The sequence below is a fragment of the Leptodactylus fuscus genome, chromosome 2 (genome assembly GCF_031893055.1).
Source record: "Leptodactylus fuscus isolate aLepFus1 chromosome 2, aLepFus1.hap2, whole genome shotgun sequence".
Classification (NCBI taxonomy): Eukaryota; Metazoa; Chordata; class Amphibia; order Anura; family Leptodactylidae; genus Leptodactylus; species Leptodactylus fuscus.
This window is the reverse complement of record NC_134266.1, coordinates 147,890,855-147,907,943: the sequence shown is the minus strand read 5'-3', so window position 1 is coordinate 147,907,943 and position 17,089 is coordinate 147,890,855. Positions and strand designations below refer to the sequence as shown.

The following is a 17,089-nucleotide window of genomic DNA, read 5'->3' as shown; positions in this document are numbered from 1 at the left end:
ACCTTTGATGTAGTTCCAACTCCAAAACCCTCGGGTTCGTCAAAGTCAACTCCCTCAGTTGCTCAACCATGAGTGGCCATGGGTGGCAGACTTATGTGAAATCCCATCCCATCCATTGCACTGGACACGAAACATTAGCATGCGCTCAGCACAACTTCGGATATGGCAGATGCGTTAAGCAGGGTGCAGGGTACAACACAGACCAGGCCCGAGCACCAGGAACAGGTGTTAGAAATACTGCAGCATCTGCCATTTCCTTCCAATTTTGGGGTTTTGGACCCGCCACCGACTTGTCTGGACCTAAGTGGGGATCATGAGACACAGTTGCCATCAAGGCAAGCTGTGGTCATGTGCGGTTTGCAGTAAGGGGGCAGTGCGCAATTGGAAGAGGAGTTGGTGGATGACGAGGCCACCGACCCCACATGGACAGGGGTGATGTCTAGGGGCTAAAGCAGTGTAGATGTAGAGGGAAGCTAAATCAACAAAAAACCTGGGTAGAAGCAAAGGCATAAACTGGGGTGATGTTTAGGGGTGAAAGCAGAGTAGATGTGGAGGGAAGCTAAGCAGCAAAAACAGTGGGTAGAAGCAAAGGCATGCAAAACTCTACCCTGTTGGAAGACTTATTCCTAGGTCTGGAACACGTTAATGGCCCCCCTGGACAAATTACTGCCACTCAGGGGCCTAGTGTCACCAGGAGGGACAAGTATAGGCGCATGTTGTGGGAATACCTGGCCGACACCAGCTCTGTCCTCTCCGATCCCTCTGTGCTCTACAGCCTAAACTTATTTTCTCATCTTTTTTTCTGAACTGCACATCTCTTGCCTGCTTCCTTTGGGATCTTAGAAATGGTGGTCCACTTCCACAGATGGTAACTTCAATAGACAGTGTAACGGGAGTAGCTGAGGGATCGCTGTCTTAACCACTTTTTGGCACAAAATTAACTTCCAAAGCCAAATATGGTGCAAGTATATGATGCAAGGACACCTACACACCTATCTCTGACACATTGGGGAGTTCACCCTCATGCGCCCTTTTGGCCTGCACCATCATGCGCCTCTTCCCAGCCACTCCACATTTCCCAAGCTTTTCATTGCAGGCAGAAGTACAATACAACCCACCCCCATGCCCAAGCCTGTAACAGCCTCATCGATAAACTGCTGGCCCTGGAGATGTTGGTGTTTGTTTATGCTTCTGGAGACCCAGGCCTTCCGTCAGCAGATGGCAGCTGGGGCACCTCCCTATGCTGGGCCTAGCCGTTACTACTTCTCTTGGTGTGCTGTCTCTGCCTTGCGCCTGCATGTGTCCCATAACATCAGTCGGGCCCAGAGCTCTGCGCTTTGCTGCAAGGTCCACTTGACCACCGACACATGGACAAGCGCCTGTGGTCAGGGATGCTGCAGTGCTTATCTTTAATGACAGGCAGGGTGAATGTGGTGGAGTCTGTTCCCCGGGTGCAAACTGGGGTGGCCTATCTCCTCTCCCAGGCCAAAATTCATGGCAGGAGTAGACTGAAACCCTACGAAGCTGCAACCTCCACCCCAGCTACTAGCGGAAAACACTGTAACACTGGCATGGGGAGATGTCAGTAGGCCGTGCTGAAACTGATCAGCTTGGGGGACAGACAGCACAGTGCCTCCGAGGTCAGGGATGCCATCCTGGCTGAGATGGCATTTTTTTTTCCCTGCTACACCTGGGGCCTGGCATTTTTGCGCCTGTGATAATGGCTGGAACCTGGTAGCAGATCTGGAGCTTGCCAGACTCAAACACGGTCCACGCATGGCCCACGTTTTCCAACTTGTTGGTGCCATGTTTCTTTGAAACCTACACCATTGTGCCTGATATACAGGTCAAAGTGGGGCCATTTTCGTAAGTGAGAACTAGCCTCTGCTAGGCAGAAAACATTCAGAGCACACTCCTCTCATCTTCGCACCGTTGGCTGGCGGAGGAAGACGAGGGGGTTGGAGTGGCATCTGATGTCCCTATCCCACACGAGGCTAGAGGGTGCACTTCAGTGCATCCCATTGCTTCACCACAAATGGTGTGAAGGGGAGTGGAAAATGGAGGAAATGGAGAGTGACCCTTACAGTTGGGGCCAGCAAAGGCATGCCAAGTAACACACTGGCACACATGGCTGACTTCATCTTGGGTTGCTTTTCAACACATATTTCACATCATGAAGAACAAATAATACTGGATTTTTTCAAGCCTCGAACCCCGGTCTAGGTCTAATGTCTGTTCCTTTCTTATATTAGGGGAGAGGGAAAAAAAATTACTTCAGTGATACGTTTAGCGTACATAGACTGACTATTAATGTGTATCCCACTTAGTGTTGTTAGGGTTACACACCGTCACAACCTGGCTAAAGCTTCTATAGCTGTTAATAAAGTCAACATAACTTTACGGTATCCAAAAAGACAGCTGGTACCGACAGAGAGCAAGACAAATGTCACCCAAAGCTGTGAGCTCTGAACACCCACAGTGACTTTGGCGTCATCATCATTATAAGGGAGTGGGTGGTAATAAATAACTTGGCAGTGCCTAAAACCCAAAAAGCTTATACAACTATATTTACATTAAGATACACAAATGAAACTTTTCAGTAGCATGTCATGAGACAAGCTGATAAGCTCTTCCTTTGTGCAGTGCTATTTGAAAGTTAAACGCTGCCTTTATTTTAATTCTGGAGAAGGTGCAGACATTAGATTTAGAACATGTTGTCTTCATTGTCCAAATCCTCTATATAGGTAACGCGTTTTTCGGGCCGAGCTGTCTGGGAACGAGCTGGTGCAGCACTGACAACCTGGGTGAATATGGCAAGAGCCTGAGATGTAGGGTGAATGAATCCCCAAATTATTTGTGGAATTCCCAGTGAGACAATGGCACTGTATACCAGTATTAAAAATTGTGGGTGCACATAACCCCCATATATTCTTTGAATTCCCAGTCAATGGCACTGTATACCAGTATTAAAAATTGTGGGTGCACATAACCCCCATATATTCTTTGAATTCCCAGTCAGACAATGGCACTGTATACCAGTATTAAAAATTGTGGGTGCACATAACCCCCATATATTCTTTGAATTCCCAGTCAGACAATGGCACTATATACCAGTATTAAAAATTGTGGGTGCACATAACCCCCATATATTCTTTGAATTCCCAGTCAGACAATGGCACTGTATACCAGTATTAAAAATTGTGGGTGCACATAACCCCCATATATTCTTTGAATTCCCAGTCAATGGCACTGTATACCAGTATTAAAAATTGTGGGTGCACATAACCCCCATATATTCTTTGAATTCCCAGTCAGACAATGGCACTGTATACCAGTATTAAAAATTGTGGGTGCACATAACCCCCATATATTCTTTGAATTCCCAGTCAGACAATGGCACTATATACCAGTATTAAAAATTGTGGGTGCACATAACCCCCATATATTCTTTGAATTCCCAGTGAGACAATGGAACTGTATAGCAGTAGCAAAAATTGTGGGTGCACGTCACCCCAATATATTCTTTGAATTCCCAGTTAGACAATGGCACTGTATACCAGTAGTAAAAATTGTGGGTGCACATAACCCCCATATATTCTTTGAATTCCCAGTCAGACAATGGCACTGTATACCAGTATTAAAAATTGTGGGTGCACATAACCCCCATATATTCTTTGAATTCCCAGTGAGACAAAGGAACTGTATAGCAGTATTAAAAATTGTGGGTGCACGTAACCCCCATATATTCTTTGAATTCCCAGTCAAACAATGGCACTGTATACCAGTATTAAAAATTGTGGGTGCACATAACCCCCATATATTCTTTGAATTCCCAGTCAGACAATGGCACTGTATACCAGTATTAAAAATTGTGGGTGCACGTAACCCCCATATATTCTTTGAATTCCCAGTCAAACAATGGCACTGTATACCAGTATTAAAAATTGTGGGTGCACATAACCCCCATATATTCTTTGAATTCCCAGTCAGACAATGGCACTGTATACCAGTATTAAAAATTGTGGGTGCACATAACCCCCATATATTCTTTGAATTCCCAGTCAGACAATGGCACTATATACCAGTATTAAAAATTGTGGGTGCACGTAACCCCCATATATTCTTTGAATTCCCAGTGAGACAATGGAACTGTATAGCAGTAGCAAAAATTGTGGGTGCACGTCACCCCAATATATTCTTTGAATTCCCAGTTAGACAATGGCACTGTATACCAGTAGTAAAAATTGTGGGTGCACATAACCCCCATATATTCTTTGAATTCCCAGTCAGACAATGGCACTGTATACCAGTATTAAAAATTGTGGGTGCACATAACCCCCATATATTCTTTGAATTCCCAGTGAGACAAAGGAACTGTATAGCAGTATTAAAAATTGTGGGTGCACGTAACCCCCATATATTCTTTGAATTCCCAGTCAGACAATGGCACTATATACCAGTATTAAAAATTGTGGGTGCACATAACCCCCATATATTCTTTGAATTCCCAGTCAGACAATGGCACTGTATACCAGTATTAAAAATTGTGGGTGCACATAACCCCCATATATTCTTTGAATTCCCAGTGAGACAATGGAACTGTATAGCAGTAGCAAAAATTGTGGGTGCACGTCACCCCAATATATTCTTTGAATTCCCAGTTAGACAATGGCACTGTATACCAGTAGTAAAAATTGTGGGTGCACATAACCCCCATATATTCTTTGAATTCCCAGTCAGACAATGGCACTGTATACCAGTATTAAAAATTGTGGGTGCACATAACCCCCATATATTCTTTGAATTCCCAGTCAGACAATGGCACTGTATACCAGTATTAAAAATTGTGGGTGCACATAACCCCCATATATTCTTTGAATTCCCAGTCAGACAATGGCACTATATACCAGTATTAAAAATTGTGGGTGCACATAACCCCCATATATTCTTTGAATTCCCAGTCAGACAATGGCACTGTATACCAGTATTAAAAATTGTGGGTGCACATAACCCCCATATATTCTTTGAATTCCCAGTGAGACAAAGGAACTGTATAGCAGTATTAAAAATTGTGGGTGCACGTAACCCCCATATATTCTTTGAATTCCCAGTCAGACAATGGCACTGTATACCAGTATTAAAAATTGTGGGTGCACATAACCCCCATATATTCTTTGAATTCCCAGTCAGACAATGGCACTGTATACCAGTATTAAAAATTGTGGGTGCACATAACCCCCATATATTCTTTGAATTCCCAGTGAGACAAAGGAACTGTATAGCAGTATTAAAAATTGTGGGTGCACGTAACCCCCATATATTCTTTGAATTCCCAGTCAAACAATGGCACTGTATACCAGTATTAAAAATTGTGGGTGCACATAACCCCCATATATTCTTTGAATTCCCAGTCAGACAATGGCACTGTATACCAGTATTAAAAATTGTGGGTGCACGTAACCCCCATATATTCTTTGAATTCCCAGTCAGACAATGGCACTGTATACCAGTATTAAAAATTGTGGGTGCACGTAACCCCCATATATTCTTTGAATTCCCAGTCAGACAATGGCACTATATACCAGTATTAAAAATTGTGGGTGCACATAACCCCCATATATTCTTTGAATTCCCAGTCAGACAATGGCACTGTATACCAGTATTAAAAATTGTGGGTGCACATAACCCCCATATATTCTTTGAATTCCCAGTGAGACAAAGGAACTGTATAGCAGTATTAAAAATTGTGGGTGCACGTAACCCCCATATATTCTTTGAATTCCCAGTCAGACAATGGCACTGTATACCAGTATTAAAAATTGTGGGTGCACGTAACCCCCATATATTCTTTGAATTCCCAGTCAGACAATGGCACTATATACCAGTATTAAAAATTGTGGGTGCACATAACCCCCATATATTCTTTGAATTCCCAGTCAGACAATGGCACTGTATACCAGTATTAAAAATTGTGGGTGCACATAACCCCCATATATTCTTTGAATTCCCAGTGAGACAAAGGAACTGTATAGCAGTATTAAAAATTGTGGGTGCACGTAACCCCCATATATTCTTTGAATTCCCAGTCAGACAATGGCACTGTATACCAGTATTAAAAATTGTGGGTGCACGTAACCCCCATATATTCTTTGAATTCCCAGTCAGACAATGGAACTGTATAGCAGTAGCAAAAATTGTGGGTGCACGTCACCCCAATATATTCTTTGAATTCCCAGTCAGACAATGGCACTGTATACCAGTAGTAAAAATTGTGGGTGCACATAACCCCCATATATTCTTTGAATTCCCAGTGAGACAAAGGAACTGTATAGCAGTATTAAAAATTGTGGGTGCACGTAACCCCCATATATTCTTTGAATTCCCAGTCAGACAATGGCACTGTATACCAGTATTAAAAATTGTGGGTGCACATAACCCCCATATATTCTTTGAATTCCCAGTCAGACAATGGCACTATATACCAGTATTAAAAATTGTGGGTGCACATAACCCCCATATATTCTTTGAATTCCCAGTCAGACAATGGCACTGTATACCAGTATTAAAAATTGTGGGTGCACATAACCCCCATATATTCTTTGAATTCCCAGTGAGACAATGGAACTGTATAGCAGTAGCAAAAATTGTGGGTGCACGTCACCCCAATATATTCTTTGAATTCCCAGTCAGACAATGGCACTGTATACCAGTATTAAAAATTGTGGGTGCACATAACCCCCATATATTCTTTGAATTCCCAGTCAGACAATGGCACTGTATACCAGTATTAAAAATTGTGGGTGCACGTAACCCCCATATATTCTTTGAATTCCCAGTCAGACAATGGCACTATATACCAGTATTAAAAATTGTGGGTGCACATAACCCCCATATATTCTTTGAATTCCCAGTCAGACAATGGCACTGTATAGCAGTATTAAAAATTGTGGGTGCACATAACCCCCATATATTCTTTGAATTCCCAGTGAGACAATGGCACTGTATACCAGTAGCAAAAATTGTGGGTGTATATAGCCCCAATTCTATTGCTAGGGGACTTGCAGGGTATTTCTGAGGTGAAGGTGGGGGGGCACACCGTTGGAACGGGGATTTGGGGTGTATATATGGGGTATACGGGAATACACTGTCAGTGTGTTCCATTCAGGATCCTGGGAAAGCTGGGTTGCGGCGATTGAGCCCGTCAGTGCCACGTTACACTGACAAGCTTCTCCCTGGAATTGAAGTTATATGTAAGCCCAATATATTCTTTGAATTCCCAGTGAGACAATGGCACTATATGGCAGTAGCAAAAATAGTGGGTGTATATAGCCCCAATTCTATTGCTAGGGGACTTGCAGGGTATTTCTGTGGTGAAGGTGGGGGTGCACACCGTTGGAACGGGTATCGGGGGTATATATCGGGTATACGGGAATACACTGACAGTGTATTCCATTCAGGATCCTGGGAAAGCTGGGTTGCGGCGATTGAGCCCGTCAGTGCCACGTTACACTGACAAGCTTCTCCCTGGAATTTAGCTCTTATAAGAGCTGTTGGTTGTCTTCTCCTTCCTATCCTAGCCTGTCCCTGCCTACCCAGAATCTAACCCCTAGCTAACTGGACGGAAACCTCCGTCCTCGGTGAATTGCAAGCTCAGAATGACGCGAAGCTGGGCGGCGCTGTTCTTTTAAATTAGAGGTCACATGTTTTCGGCAGCCAATGGGTTTTGCCTACTTTTTTCAACGTCACCGGTGTCGTAGTTCCTGTCCCACCTACCCTGCGCTGTTATTGGAGCAAAAAAGGCGCCAGGGAAGGTGGGAGGGGAATCGAGTAATGGCGCACTTTACCACGCGGTGTTCGATTCGATTCGAACATGCCGAACAGCCTAATATCCGATCGAACATGAGTTCGATAGAACACTGTTCGCTCATCTCTAATTAGCACCTTTGCCCCAGTAAATTAAATTGTGTTTCAGTACATTTTATTTTGTGTTTATTTTGCTGTAAGAGAGCATGATGATGATTGATAGAGTAAACAAAATAATTTTCATGCACGTGCTAAAGCTATTTATTGAAACCTGAACTAGGAACATTGAGGACGAGCAATGCTATAAGTCCTACCCAAATAGGAAAGTGAAAATAGGGTACAGTAGAGCTTGTAAGTATGGTGTCAGTGAAGATGAATTATGCTGCATCTTTGCTGTATCCTGTAACAATAGTGGAGGCTTATGGAAATTTGGTTTCTCTTGTGTTTGCTTACTATGGTGCACATCGAAGGTGGAAGTTAATTTTAATAGACGTAATAATTTAGTAATGTTATTTTCCAGAAAAAGCCTGAAGTTCAACCTCCTGTGAATACTAACCCCTTTTTAGATGATGACAACTTAGAAGAAGCTGCCCTGGAGAAAGATGGTGACCTGGACAAAGTGAGTATGGCAGAGTTTACGTTCCCTGTTGTCTTGCTGTATATTGGTTGAATTGGTTATTTAAAAAAAAAATAAAAAAATAAAAATTCCAAACTATTGAAAAGATGTCATAATTCTTGTTAAATTAAAGGGATTCTCTTTTTTTTTTTTTTTTTTTTTGGATAAGACGTCGGAATAGCCTTTAGAAAGGCTATTCGTCTCTTACCTTTAAATGTGATCTCCTCCGCGCCGTTCCTTAGAAATACCGTTTTTTACCAGTATGTAAATTAGTTCTCTGGCAGCGATGGGGGCGGGCCACAGCGCTGAAAATGCGATGGGGGCATCCCCACTGCCGCTCGAGAACATGATCCTGCGACGCCTCTATCTTCGGCTGGATCCTCCCCTTCTCTCACCTCCGACGCCTGCGCATTTGGCTCTGCCAGTGAGAAACTAGTAGAGCCGACTGCGAATGCCGGCCGGTGGCCATTTTTGGGAGGCTGCTCTTGTAGTTCAATGCAGGAGAGGCCTCCCAAAAATGGCCGCCGGCCAGCATTCGCACTTGGCTCTGCTGGTATCTCACTGGCAGAGCCAACTGCGCAGGCATCGGAGGTGACGCAGGAGGAAGACGACAGAGAAGGGGAGGATCCAGCCGAAGATAGAGGCGTCGCAGGATCGTGTTCTTGAGCTGCAGTCGGGACGCCCCATCGCATTTTCAGTGCTGGGGCCCGCCCCCATCGCTGCCATATAACTAATTTGCATACCGGTAAAAACCGGTATTTCTAAGGAACATCTAAAGGTAAGAGACGAATAGCCTTTCTACAGGCTATTCCGACGTCTTAGCCACAAAAAAAGAGGTTTGAATGGTAGAATCCCTTTAAGCTTGATATTCACGTGTGTGTGTGTGTGTGTGTGTGTGTGTGTGAGAGACACTCTAGGTTCACATCTGCGCTTGGATTTCCGTTCCTCTTGGGGACCTGAAAAACGGAAGCACAATCCACTTAAAAACGATTACCCGCAGACCCCATAGGACTTTTCTCTCCAAATTTTTAAAACCGGATGGGAAAAGGAATCCCAAAGCGTTCACCAAGCGCAAATGTGAAGCTAGCCTTAGTCTATTAACACTGCTTTTGCAGTGTGCTATGTTTTTGCACCCTGTATGTTTCTGGGAAATACACTATTTGCTATCAACTGGATTATTATAAATTGCTATTCTTTTAACTCTATTGAATAGTGGCGTAGGCTATGCATTCCATACAGAAGCATCCATAAAAATAAATAAAAAATAAATACAGAAAAATACACATTTTGTGCTACTGTTTTTATTTAAGGTGGAAGCCATGAAATACGCCATTATAGGTTTATGTAGTGGGATAATGTCAGACAATCCATCCATTATATTCCATCTGGCATACATTGTGAACACAGTATAAATAGACTTGTAATGGTCAAAGAGTCTGTAGGTGTACAGATGAGGTTATTATACAGAGTACTGTGGAATTTCATACATGTCAGTTTGATGTGTGAATTCCACATACAGCACAGGGTCATCCTAGGTTTTCTTAGACTAGCACCTTCGTTTGCTTTGCAATTTAGTTTTCTCTTGCACTATTACATTTTCAGTACTGTATTGCTTAAAGATTGTATGTGAGCTTCTTTGTGCTACTTGTATTTTCAGTAGAAGATCCAGTGGACTGTGGCAGCCACAGTGCAGTGTGGGAAATAAGTTAAAAGTATGATGCATGACAGTAAGATATCACCACATGTAGAAATAGGAAAATATGACTGAATAAAGTTGACTATAAATTGACTAGACTTTTATACCATCAGTAACTGTGCCCAATAAAAATGTCATGATCCTATAAAATACAGAAAAATGTTCCAAGTAAGGAATATCAGTTTATCTGGATTTCATCCCAGAGACAGATTAAAGGGGTATACCCATTTCAAGGATCCTATCTATACTGGTAGCTTATTTAAATTGAAGGTTTTTCCTAAACATATTACTTTAGAAATGCTGCTTTGTTTGCCTGCTATGTGAAATTATTCCTCCCATTGTTTAAAGAGCGTTTTCATAACGCTGGACCTGTGTGATAGGGCAAGTGACATCACTGTCTGCTATCATTATCTACAGCTCTGCCCAGGACAATCAGTTCAGATAATTGTAGTTTGCTGATAAAGCCCTGACTGTTATCTCTCTATGTAACCACACAGATAACCCCTTTAAGGCTGAGACCCCAAATTGCGGAAAAGCTGCTTTTGCGGCGCAGATTTTGCTGCAGTCTTTTGAGCCAAACCTAGGAGTGGCTACAAAATGATTTGAAAACATCAAGGAAGCTCTTACACTACTCCTTTCTGTTCAAACGATTCCTGGCTTTGGCTCAAAAAACTGCAGCAAAATCTGCAACATAAAAAGCTGTGTTTCCACAACGTGGAGCCTCACAGCTTAAGGGTGCATTCACATGATGTAACATGCAGCATGATCTGGCACGTATACGGCGTGTCAGAGTTTGCGCGCCGTAAAAGCTCCCATTCATTTCATTGGGAGCTAGGGTCGTATACGCCGCATTATTTTGCGGCCGTGATTTTGCGGCCGCAAAATAATGTGGCGTATACGACCCTAGCTCCCATTGAAATGAATGGGAGCTTTTACAGCACGCAAACTCTGACACGCCGTATATGTGCCAGATCACGCTGCACATTACATTGTGTGAATGTACCCTAAGGGTTTATTCACACATCTGTATTTTGCACACCTGTGCTATGCATAGACTGCATACCTACCCATTGACACATTGATTTTAATGGACACATACAGACTTCTGTTATCTTTCTGCAAATGTTCTCTATTTTTGTCTGTTTTGCAGACTACGGGTGCTTTTTAATGTTTATTGGTGTCTTAGTCATGTCAGTCTTATTGCAAAAGTGTAATAAGCCCTCATTGGAAAGCACTGCTTACATTTTCAGGGTCTTCAAAGGGACTCTATCATTGGGAAAAATCATTTTTAGCTAAACACTTCCTTGCATAACCTTTAGTAAGGCTATTCCACACATACTTTTTGTATGTAAATCGCCTCAGTATTTTCGAACGAGCACATTTTTAGTCATATGCTAATTAGCCTCCACCGTGCACTCCAGAAGTCTCATCGTGCACCCTCTGTGATTCTCTCGTGTGTGTGTGTGTGTGTACAGCACAGGCTGCTGCTGATGACTTGTCTCCCTGCTCGCACACACACATAGTAGAGAATAGCAGAGGGTGCACGATGAGAACTTCCTGTGCTGGCTGGAAGCTAATTAGCATATGAATTAAAATGATCTCATTCAAAAACCACTGAGTCGATTTACATACAAAAGGTAGGTGTGGCATAGCCTTTCTAAAGGCTATGCAAGGATGTGCTTAGTTAAAAATGACTTTTCCCAATGATAGAGCCCCTTTAAGTAAAAGGTAAAGAAACATGAATAATATGGATTCCTTAAATTCTTTTTGCTTGCCTGCACCTTTTTAACCACCTGTTTTCAATAAATGATTTTATTCCTCATTAAATAGAAAATCTGTAGCATCTGAACTTTTAGAAAGTTGTGCTCTGCTATTCCTGTTACTCCTGTCAAATATGAATACACCGATAAGTGGGTGTTAACATTTTCTGTGTGAAAGGGTCATATCCATGCATACTCTTACACTGTTCTGACTTTTTAACAGCCAAAGAAACCCAAAGCACCAGAAAATCCATTTCACGGCATAATTTCAAAGTGTTTTGAGCCCCATCTCTATGTCTACATAGAGTCCCAAGACAAGTGAGTAGTAGACTATTTTTTATATTTTGAATTCCTAGATTAAACATTGGTTATGTAACTGTATTATATCAGCTTTGTATAATTCCGTACTATTCTGCACTATAAATGTTATGTTGTGTATTTTCAAATGAGATTTCACTGGAAAATGCACCTAATATATTAGTTGCTGCATGCCTCATCCTAAAATTAATCGCATCCTCGGGTGTTTAATCTGATTTCGCTCATCATTCATGCCTAAAATGGCCCTGCCAATACTATTTCCGTGCCGTGCCTCTTTTTATAAAGTGGCAAGGACGGCTTAAAGAGGTTTTCCGGGCAATTTTTTTTTTTTTTTTTTAAAGTGTCTAGCAGTGCTATTAATAGTTTAATAAATACACCCATATATTTTTTAGCATGTTTTGAGTGATTTCTGGGTGTCTCTGGGGACCCCTGATGTCTCCTGATTTTGTTTGCATCCTTCTGCTTCCTGCTGTGTAACCTCCTTACTAACCCCTCTGACCTCTCTCTCCCCTCCTTCCTCACTTCCCCCTCCCATACATCGCCTCCCTGTCTCTCTAGCTATTCTGTCCTTCCCTACCTACTCAGCAAAACCCCTGACCCATATTACATACTTGCCCTCCACGCTTCTTCCTGTGAAGCCCCTCTTTCTCCTGTACTGTGTTTGTTCGTGCTCTTCTCCAGTAATGAGTCACCTCTACTGTGCATGCATGGACACACAGTAAAGTTGATTTAACGGCAGCAGTGCACGCACACTGTTTGGAGAAGAGGAGAAGAGCGTGCACCCTGCCAGTACAGAGGGAGGAGCCATCTCACCAGAAGAAGCCATGGATGGTAAGTATGAGTGAAGTGGATGGGCGGAAGGAGGGGAAATAGTAGTGATGATCTGTTTCCAGAAATGGGGAAACGGATCGGCACTGGATAATCAGAAAATGTCCCTGGGGCGGCCACATGACCACCCCAGAGATATGGATAAATATACATTTTTTATTAATAACGTTATTTAGAAAGGAGGAGGGGGAAGGGTGTTTAGATTAGTGTAGGGCAGGGGTGCCCAATACGTCGATCGCGATCTACTGGTAGATTGCAAAGGACGTATGGGTCAATCGCGGGATGCAGGGATCCCTGGTGTCTGCTTGCTCACAGTGCAGGCTAAGAGTCATCTCCGGACAATGGCAGGCGGGGCTACCGCAGCCCTAGCCTGCCAGTGACTAGAAATAACTCTCAGCCTGCACTGTGAAGAAGCAGACAGCGGGGATCCCTGGGCAGCCACAGAACTCCACTGTCTCCTGCTGTCACGATCCGCCTGGCCCCGCCCACTTACACAGCCACGCCCGCCCACAAGCCCGCCCGGTCCTGTCCATAGGCCCGCCCACAGGCCCGGCCCCGCCCTGGTAGATCTTCTGCCTTGGTCAGCTAAAAAGTAGCTCACACGCTGAAAGTGTGAGCACCCCTGGTGTAGGGTATTCCAATTATCCCAGACAACTCCCTGCCAGTGGCAATGCCAGTGACAATGCCAGTGGCAAGAATCTCTTTTGCAATTTTTTGCTATAATGCAATTGCAATTCTCCCCTAAATGCTTCTTAAAGCTAAGGCTTCACGTAGCGATGCACAACAAAAACACTGGGGAAAAAAATGCAGCAGAAACTCTTGTTTTTTGCAGCATTTTTCTTTGCGATTTTGCACTTTCACTCCCTATTATACGGAAAACAATAGCATATAATTGACATGCTGTGCTTTTCAAAAACGTGAATGTTTTTGAAAAGGCTGTTTTTTTTACTGCAAAATGCTATCCACTTTGCAGGTACTGTAAAACACAGTGTTTTTGCAATGTGAGGCCCCCGCCTAAAGAGTTATTTTTTAAGCATTTGTATGTCTACTTTTCTTAGTGGCTCTGGTACCAAATTAGAACTAAGGCCCCTTGCACACAAACTTGGACTAGGTCAGTGTGCTATCCAGGTTTTTCCTGGATAGCACACGGACCCATTCATTTCTGTCGACCCACGCACATGATGGAATATTGCATGGGTCAGTGTGCGGGCTGACAGTCTGGGCCACAAAAATCAGGAAAAGTCTTATTCCTGTCCAGCGTTGGAGCCACAGAAACACGGTCGATGCATGGGTGGCACACGGAAGACATCCATTGTGCCGCCTGTGCCATTCAATCAGGGCCAGAAAACCCACACATGGTTGTGCAATGGGCCTAATAATGAGCTTTGCATTTCATTAGGTTACTTAGTAGGGCCAACACTGCTGGGATTTGTCTTACTTCTTGCCAGCCAATGTAATCCCAGCATTCATTAATCCCACCACACCCTGTCATGACTTTACATGTATTTCCACTGAATCAGAAATGTTTTCCATTAGTGTATCCTTTGCAGGAACCCTAAACTTGAAAAAAAATTGTAACCTTAGCTAAACGTTTTTAAGAAAATAGCTTTCCATTTCCCAATTTATTAAAATGTATCTAAACTTTCATTTTTGATTTATCTGGCAGTTTTTGTGTCATTAATAAATATTGTATAATACTTTTATTAACAAATTTTATTTCTTTCCTGTGAAATCCTGCAGTTCTACCTGTATGATTTCCAGATTTATCACTAGTCAGCACTGGGATATTTATAGGACACCAAAAGCAACTTTCTCAGTTTTATAATGCCGTTATACAGTGAAGGAAAGAATTATTTGATCCCTTGCTGATTTAGTATGTTTGCCACATGAGCAGTCCAAAATTTTATTTTATTTGTATGTTAATTTTAACAGTGAGGGATAGAATATCAAAAATAAAATCCAGAAAATCACATTGTATAAATTTTATAAATTTATTTGCATTTTGCATACAGAAATCAGACTTTTTTTTGTAGTTGGTGATGAAGTTTGTGAACACGTTAGGAGGAATTTTGGTCCACTCCTCTTTGCAGATCATCTCTAATTCATTAAGATTTTGAGGTTGTCGCCTGGTAACTCTGAGCTTCAGCTCCCTCCATAAGTTTTCTATGGGAATAAGGTCTGGAGACTGGCTGGGCCACTCCATGACCTTAAAGTGCTTCTTTTTGAGCCACTCCTTTGTTTCCTTGGCTGTATGTTTTGGGTCATTGTTCTGCTGGAAGACCCAGCCATGACTCATATTTAATGGCGGAAGGAATGAGGTTGTCACTCAGGATTTTACGGTACATGGCTCCATCCATTCTCCCATTAATGCGGTGAAGTAGTCTTGTGCCCTTAGCAGAGATATACCACCAAACCATAATGTTTCCACCTCCATGCTTTACAGTGGGGTTGGTGTTCTTTGGGTTATAGACAGCATTTTTCTTCCTACAAACACAGCAAGTTGAGTTAATGCCAAAGAGCTCAATTTTTGTCTCATTTGGCCAATGTGGATGATTATGAGAATGATTGGGAGAAGGTGCTGTGGTCAGGCTGCATTTTTTGGGCGGAAACTCGGCTGACTACATTAGCAGGTAACTGCTATGCCAAACCCTAGTGTGAACCTAGTATAAAGTATATTTTAAAATTTATTAATGACACGTGCTGTCAGAAAATCAAAAGTTGTCTAGAAGTTTAGTTAGGCTTTAAAGAGGATTACTTTGTTTTAACAACATGACATGACAACATTATTCTTTGTGTTTGATGGGACTTTTAGAGGATTGGCCCTCTCATAGATCCGTTCATATCTATCCTTATCAGCTTTGAAGTGGGTCTCTCAGTTTAATTCTCCAGTTTTTTATTTTGCTGGAATTTTTTTTTATGGCTTCTGCAATGAGACATTAAAGGGCTGATTGTTCGACAAACATAATACACGTTTACTGTAAAATAAGTATGGGGCTTGGTTTCAGAGCACATTTTATTTAATCATTTTTACTGTAAAACAGTTTTATATTTTTTTTAAAGGGGTTGTCTGCAATCTCTTTTTAGTTAGAATAGGCCTCATTTAAAAAAAATTAAAAATAAATAAAAAAAAAAAAAAAAAAAAAACCCAGATCACAGGGTATGTTGTTGCATGGACACCAGGGGCTGATCTCTAATTTGCAGAGGTACATGTCAATGTGTTCAGTTTCCCTGCAGCACTCCCACAGGTGAAGTGGAGCATTTCATGATCCATATTGAAATTAATGGACTTTTTGTGGTTTTTCTAGAGAGGAAGCATTTTTTAGTTGATCCCTTCTCCAGGTAATTGATCATGAATGTGAGTGATATCTTTAAAGGGCATTTAAAAATAGTTTTCTGAACCAGATGCTCTCTTTAGAGAAAAGTAAAAGAAAACTCTACTAAGTGAAAATGGATGCCAGCCACCAAGCAAGTACATGTTTAATGTACTTTATGATCTTTCTATAATTATTCTACATGCACTTGAAGTAGTGAATTTCTGCATCTAGCTAAAATTCCTCAGCAAGCTATTTTCTCCATTTTTTTTTTATAGCTTTTATGACAGGCAGTAACAGCATGTTGTCCTTACTAGCTGGGAAACTCTAATATGAAATGTGTAAAACTAAGTGTGTTTTTTATTTAAATGCAGATGTTCAGACTGATCTCTTTCCACACAAGTTTTTTTTTCCCTGTCTGTGGAAAACGAATCCATTAAGTTCTTGCTAACTCAGCAATGTGGAAAAAGACATTTTTTTCATAGCAGGAGGGTGCACCACTTTGATTTAACAAGAAAATAAAACTAAGACTTTATACATTTTTACTCACTGATCCTTTATTTTTAGCAGAATACCAAACTTAATAAAAGGAACAGCTTACTCATGCCTCATGATGTTTGGGCTCTTGCTTGCCCATGTGAAAACTCTGGCCTTACTATGACAGGTTGTCCTTGTGACTTCTTGTTTATGCCGTCTTTAAGGCTAGGTGCAAGCACTGAAAATCTCTACACTGGTTTCAGTTCTAGCGGATCCGAAT

At 42.1% G+C, this 17,089-nt stretch overlaps 1 protein-coding gene across 1 annotated transcript in view; it reads left to right on the top strand.

Moving 5' to 3' along the window:
• The window catches only part of VPS53 (VPS53 subunit of GARP complex), a 108,136-nt gene that overhangs the window by 48,744 nt on the left and 42,303 nt on the right, over positions 1-17,089 (top strand). The window contains exons 12-13 of the mRNA XM_075264882.1: positions 8,324-8,422; positions 12,099-12,193. Of these exons, the coding sequence (XP_075120983.1) occupies positions 8,324-8,422; positions 12,099-12,193 (194 nt within the window). The remainder of the gene's footprint in view (positions 1-8,323; positions 8,423-12,098; positions 12,194-17,089) is intronic.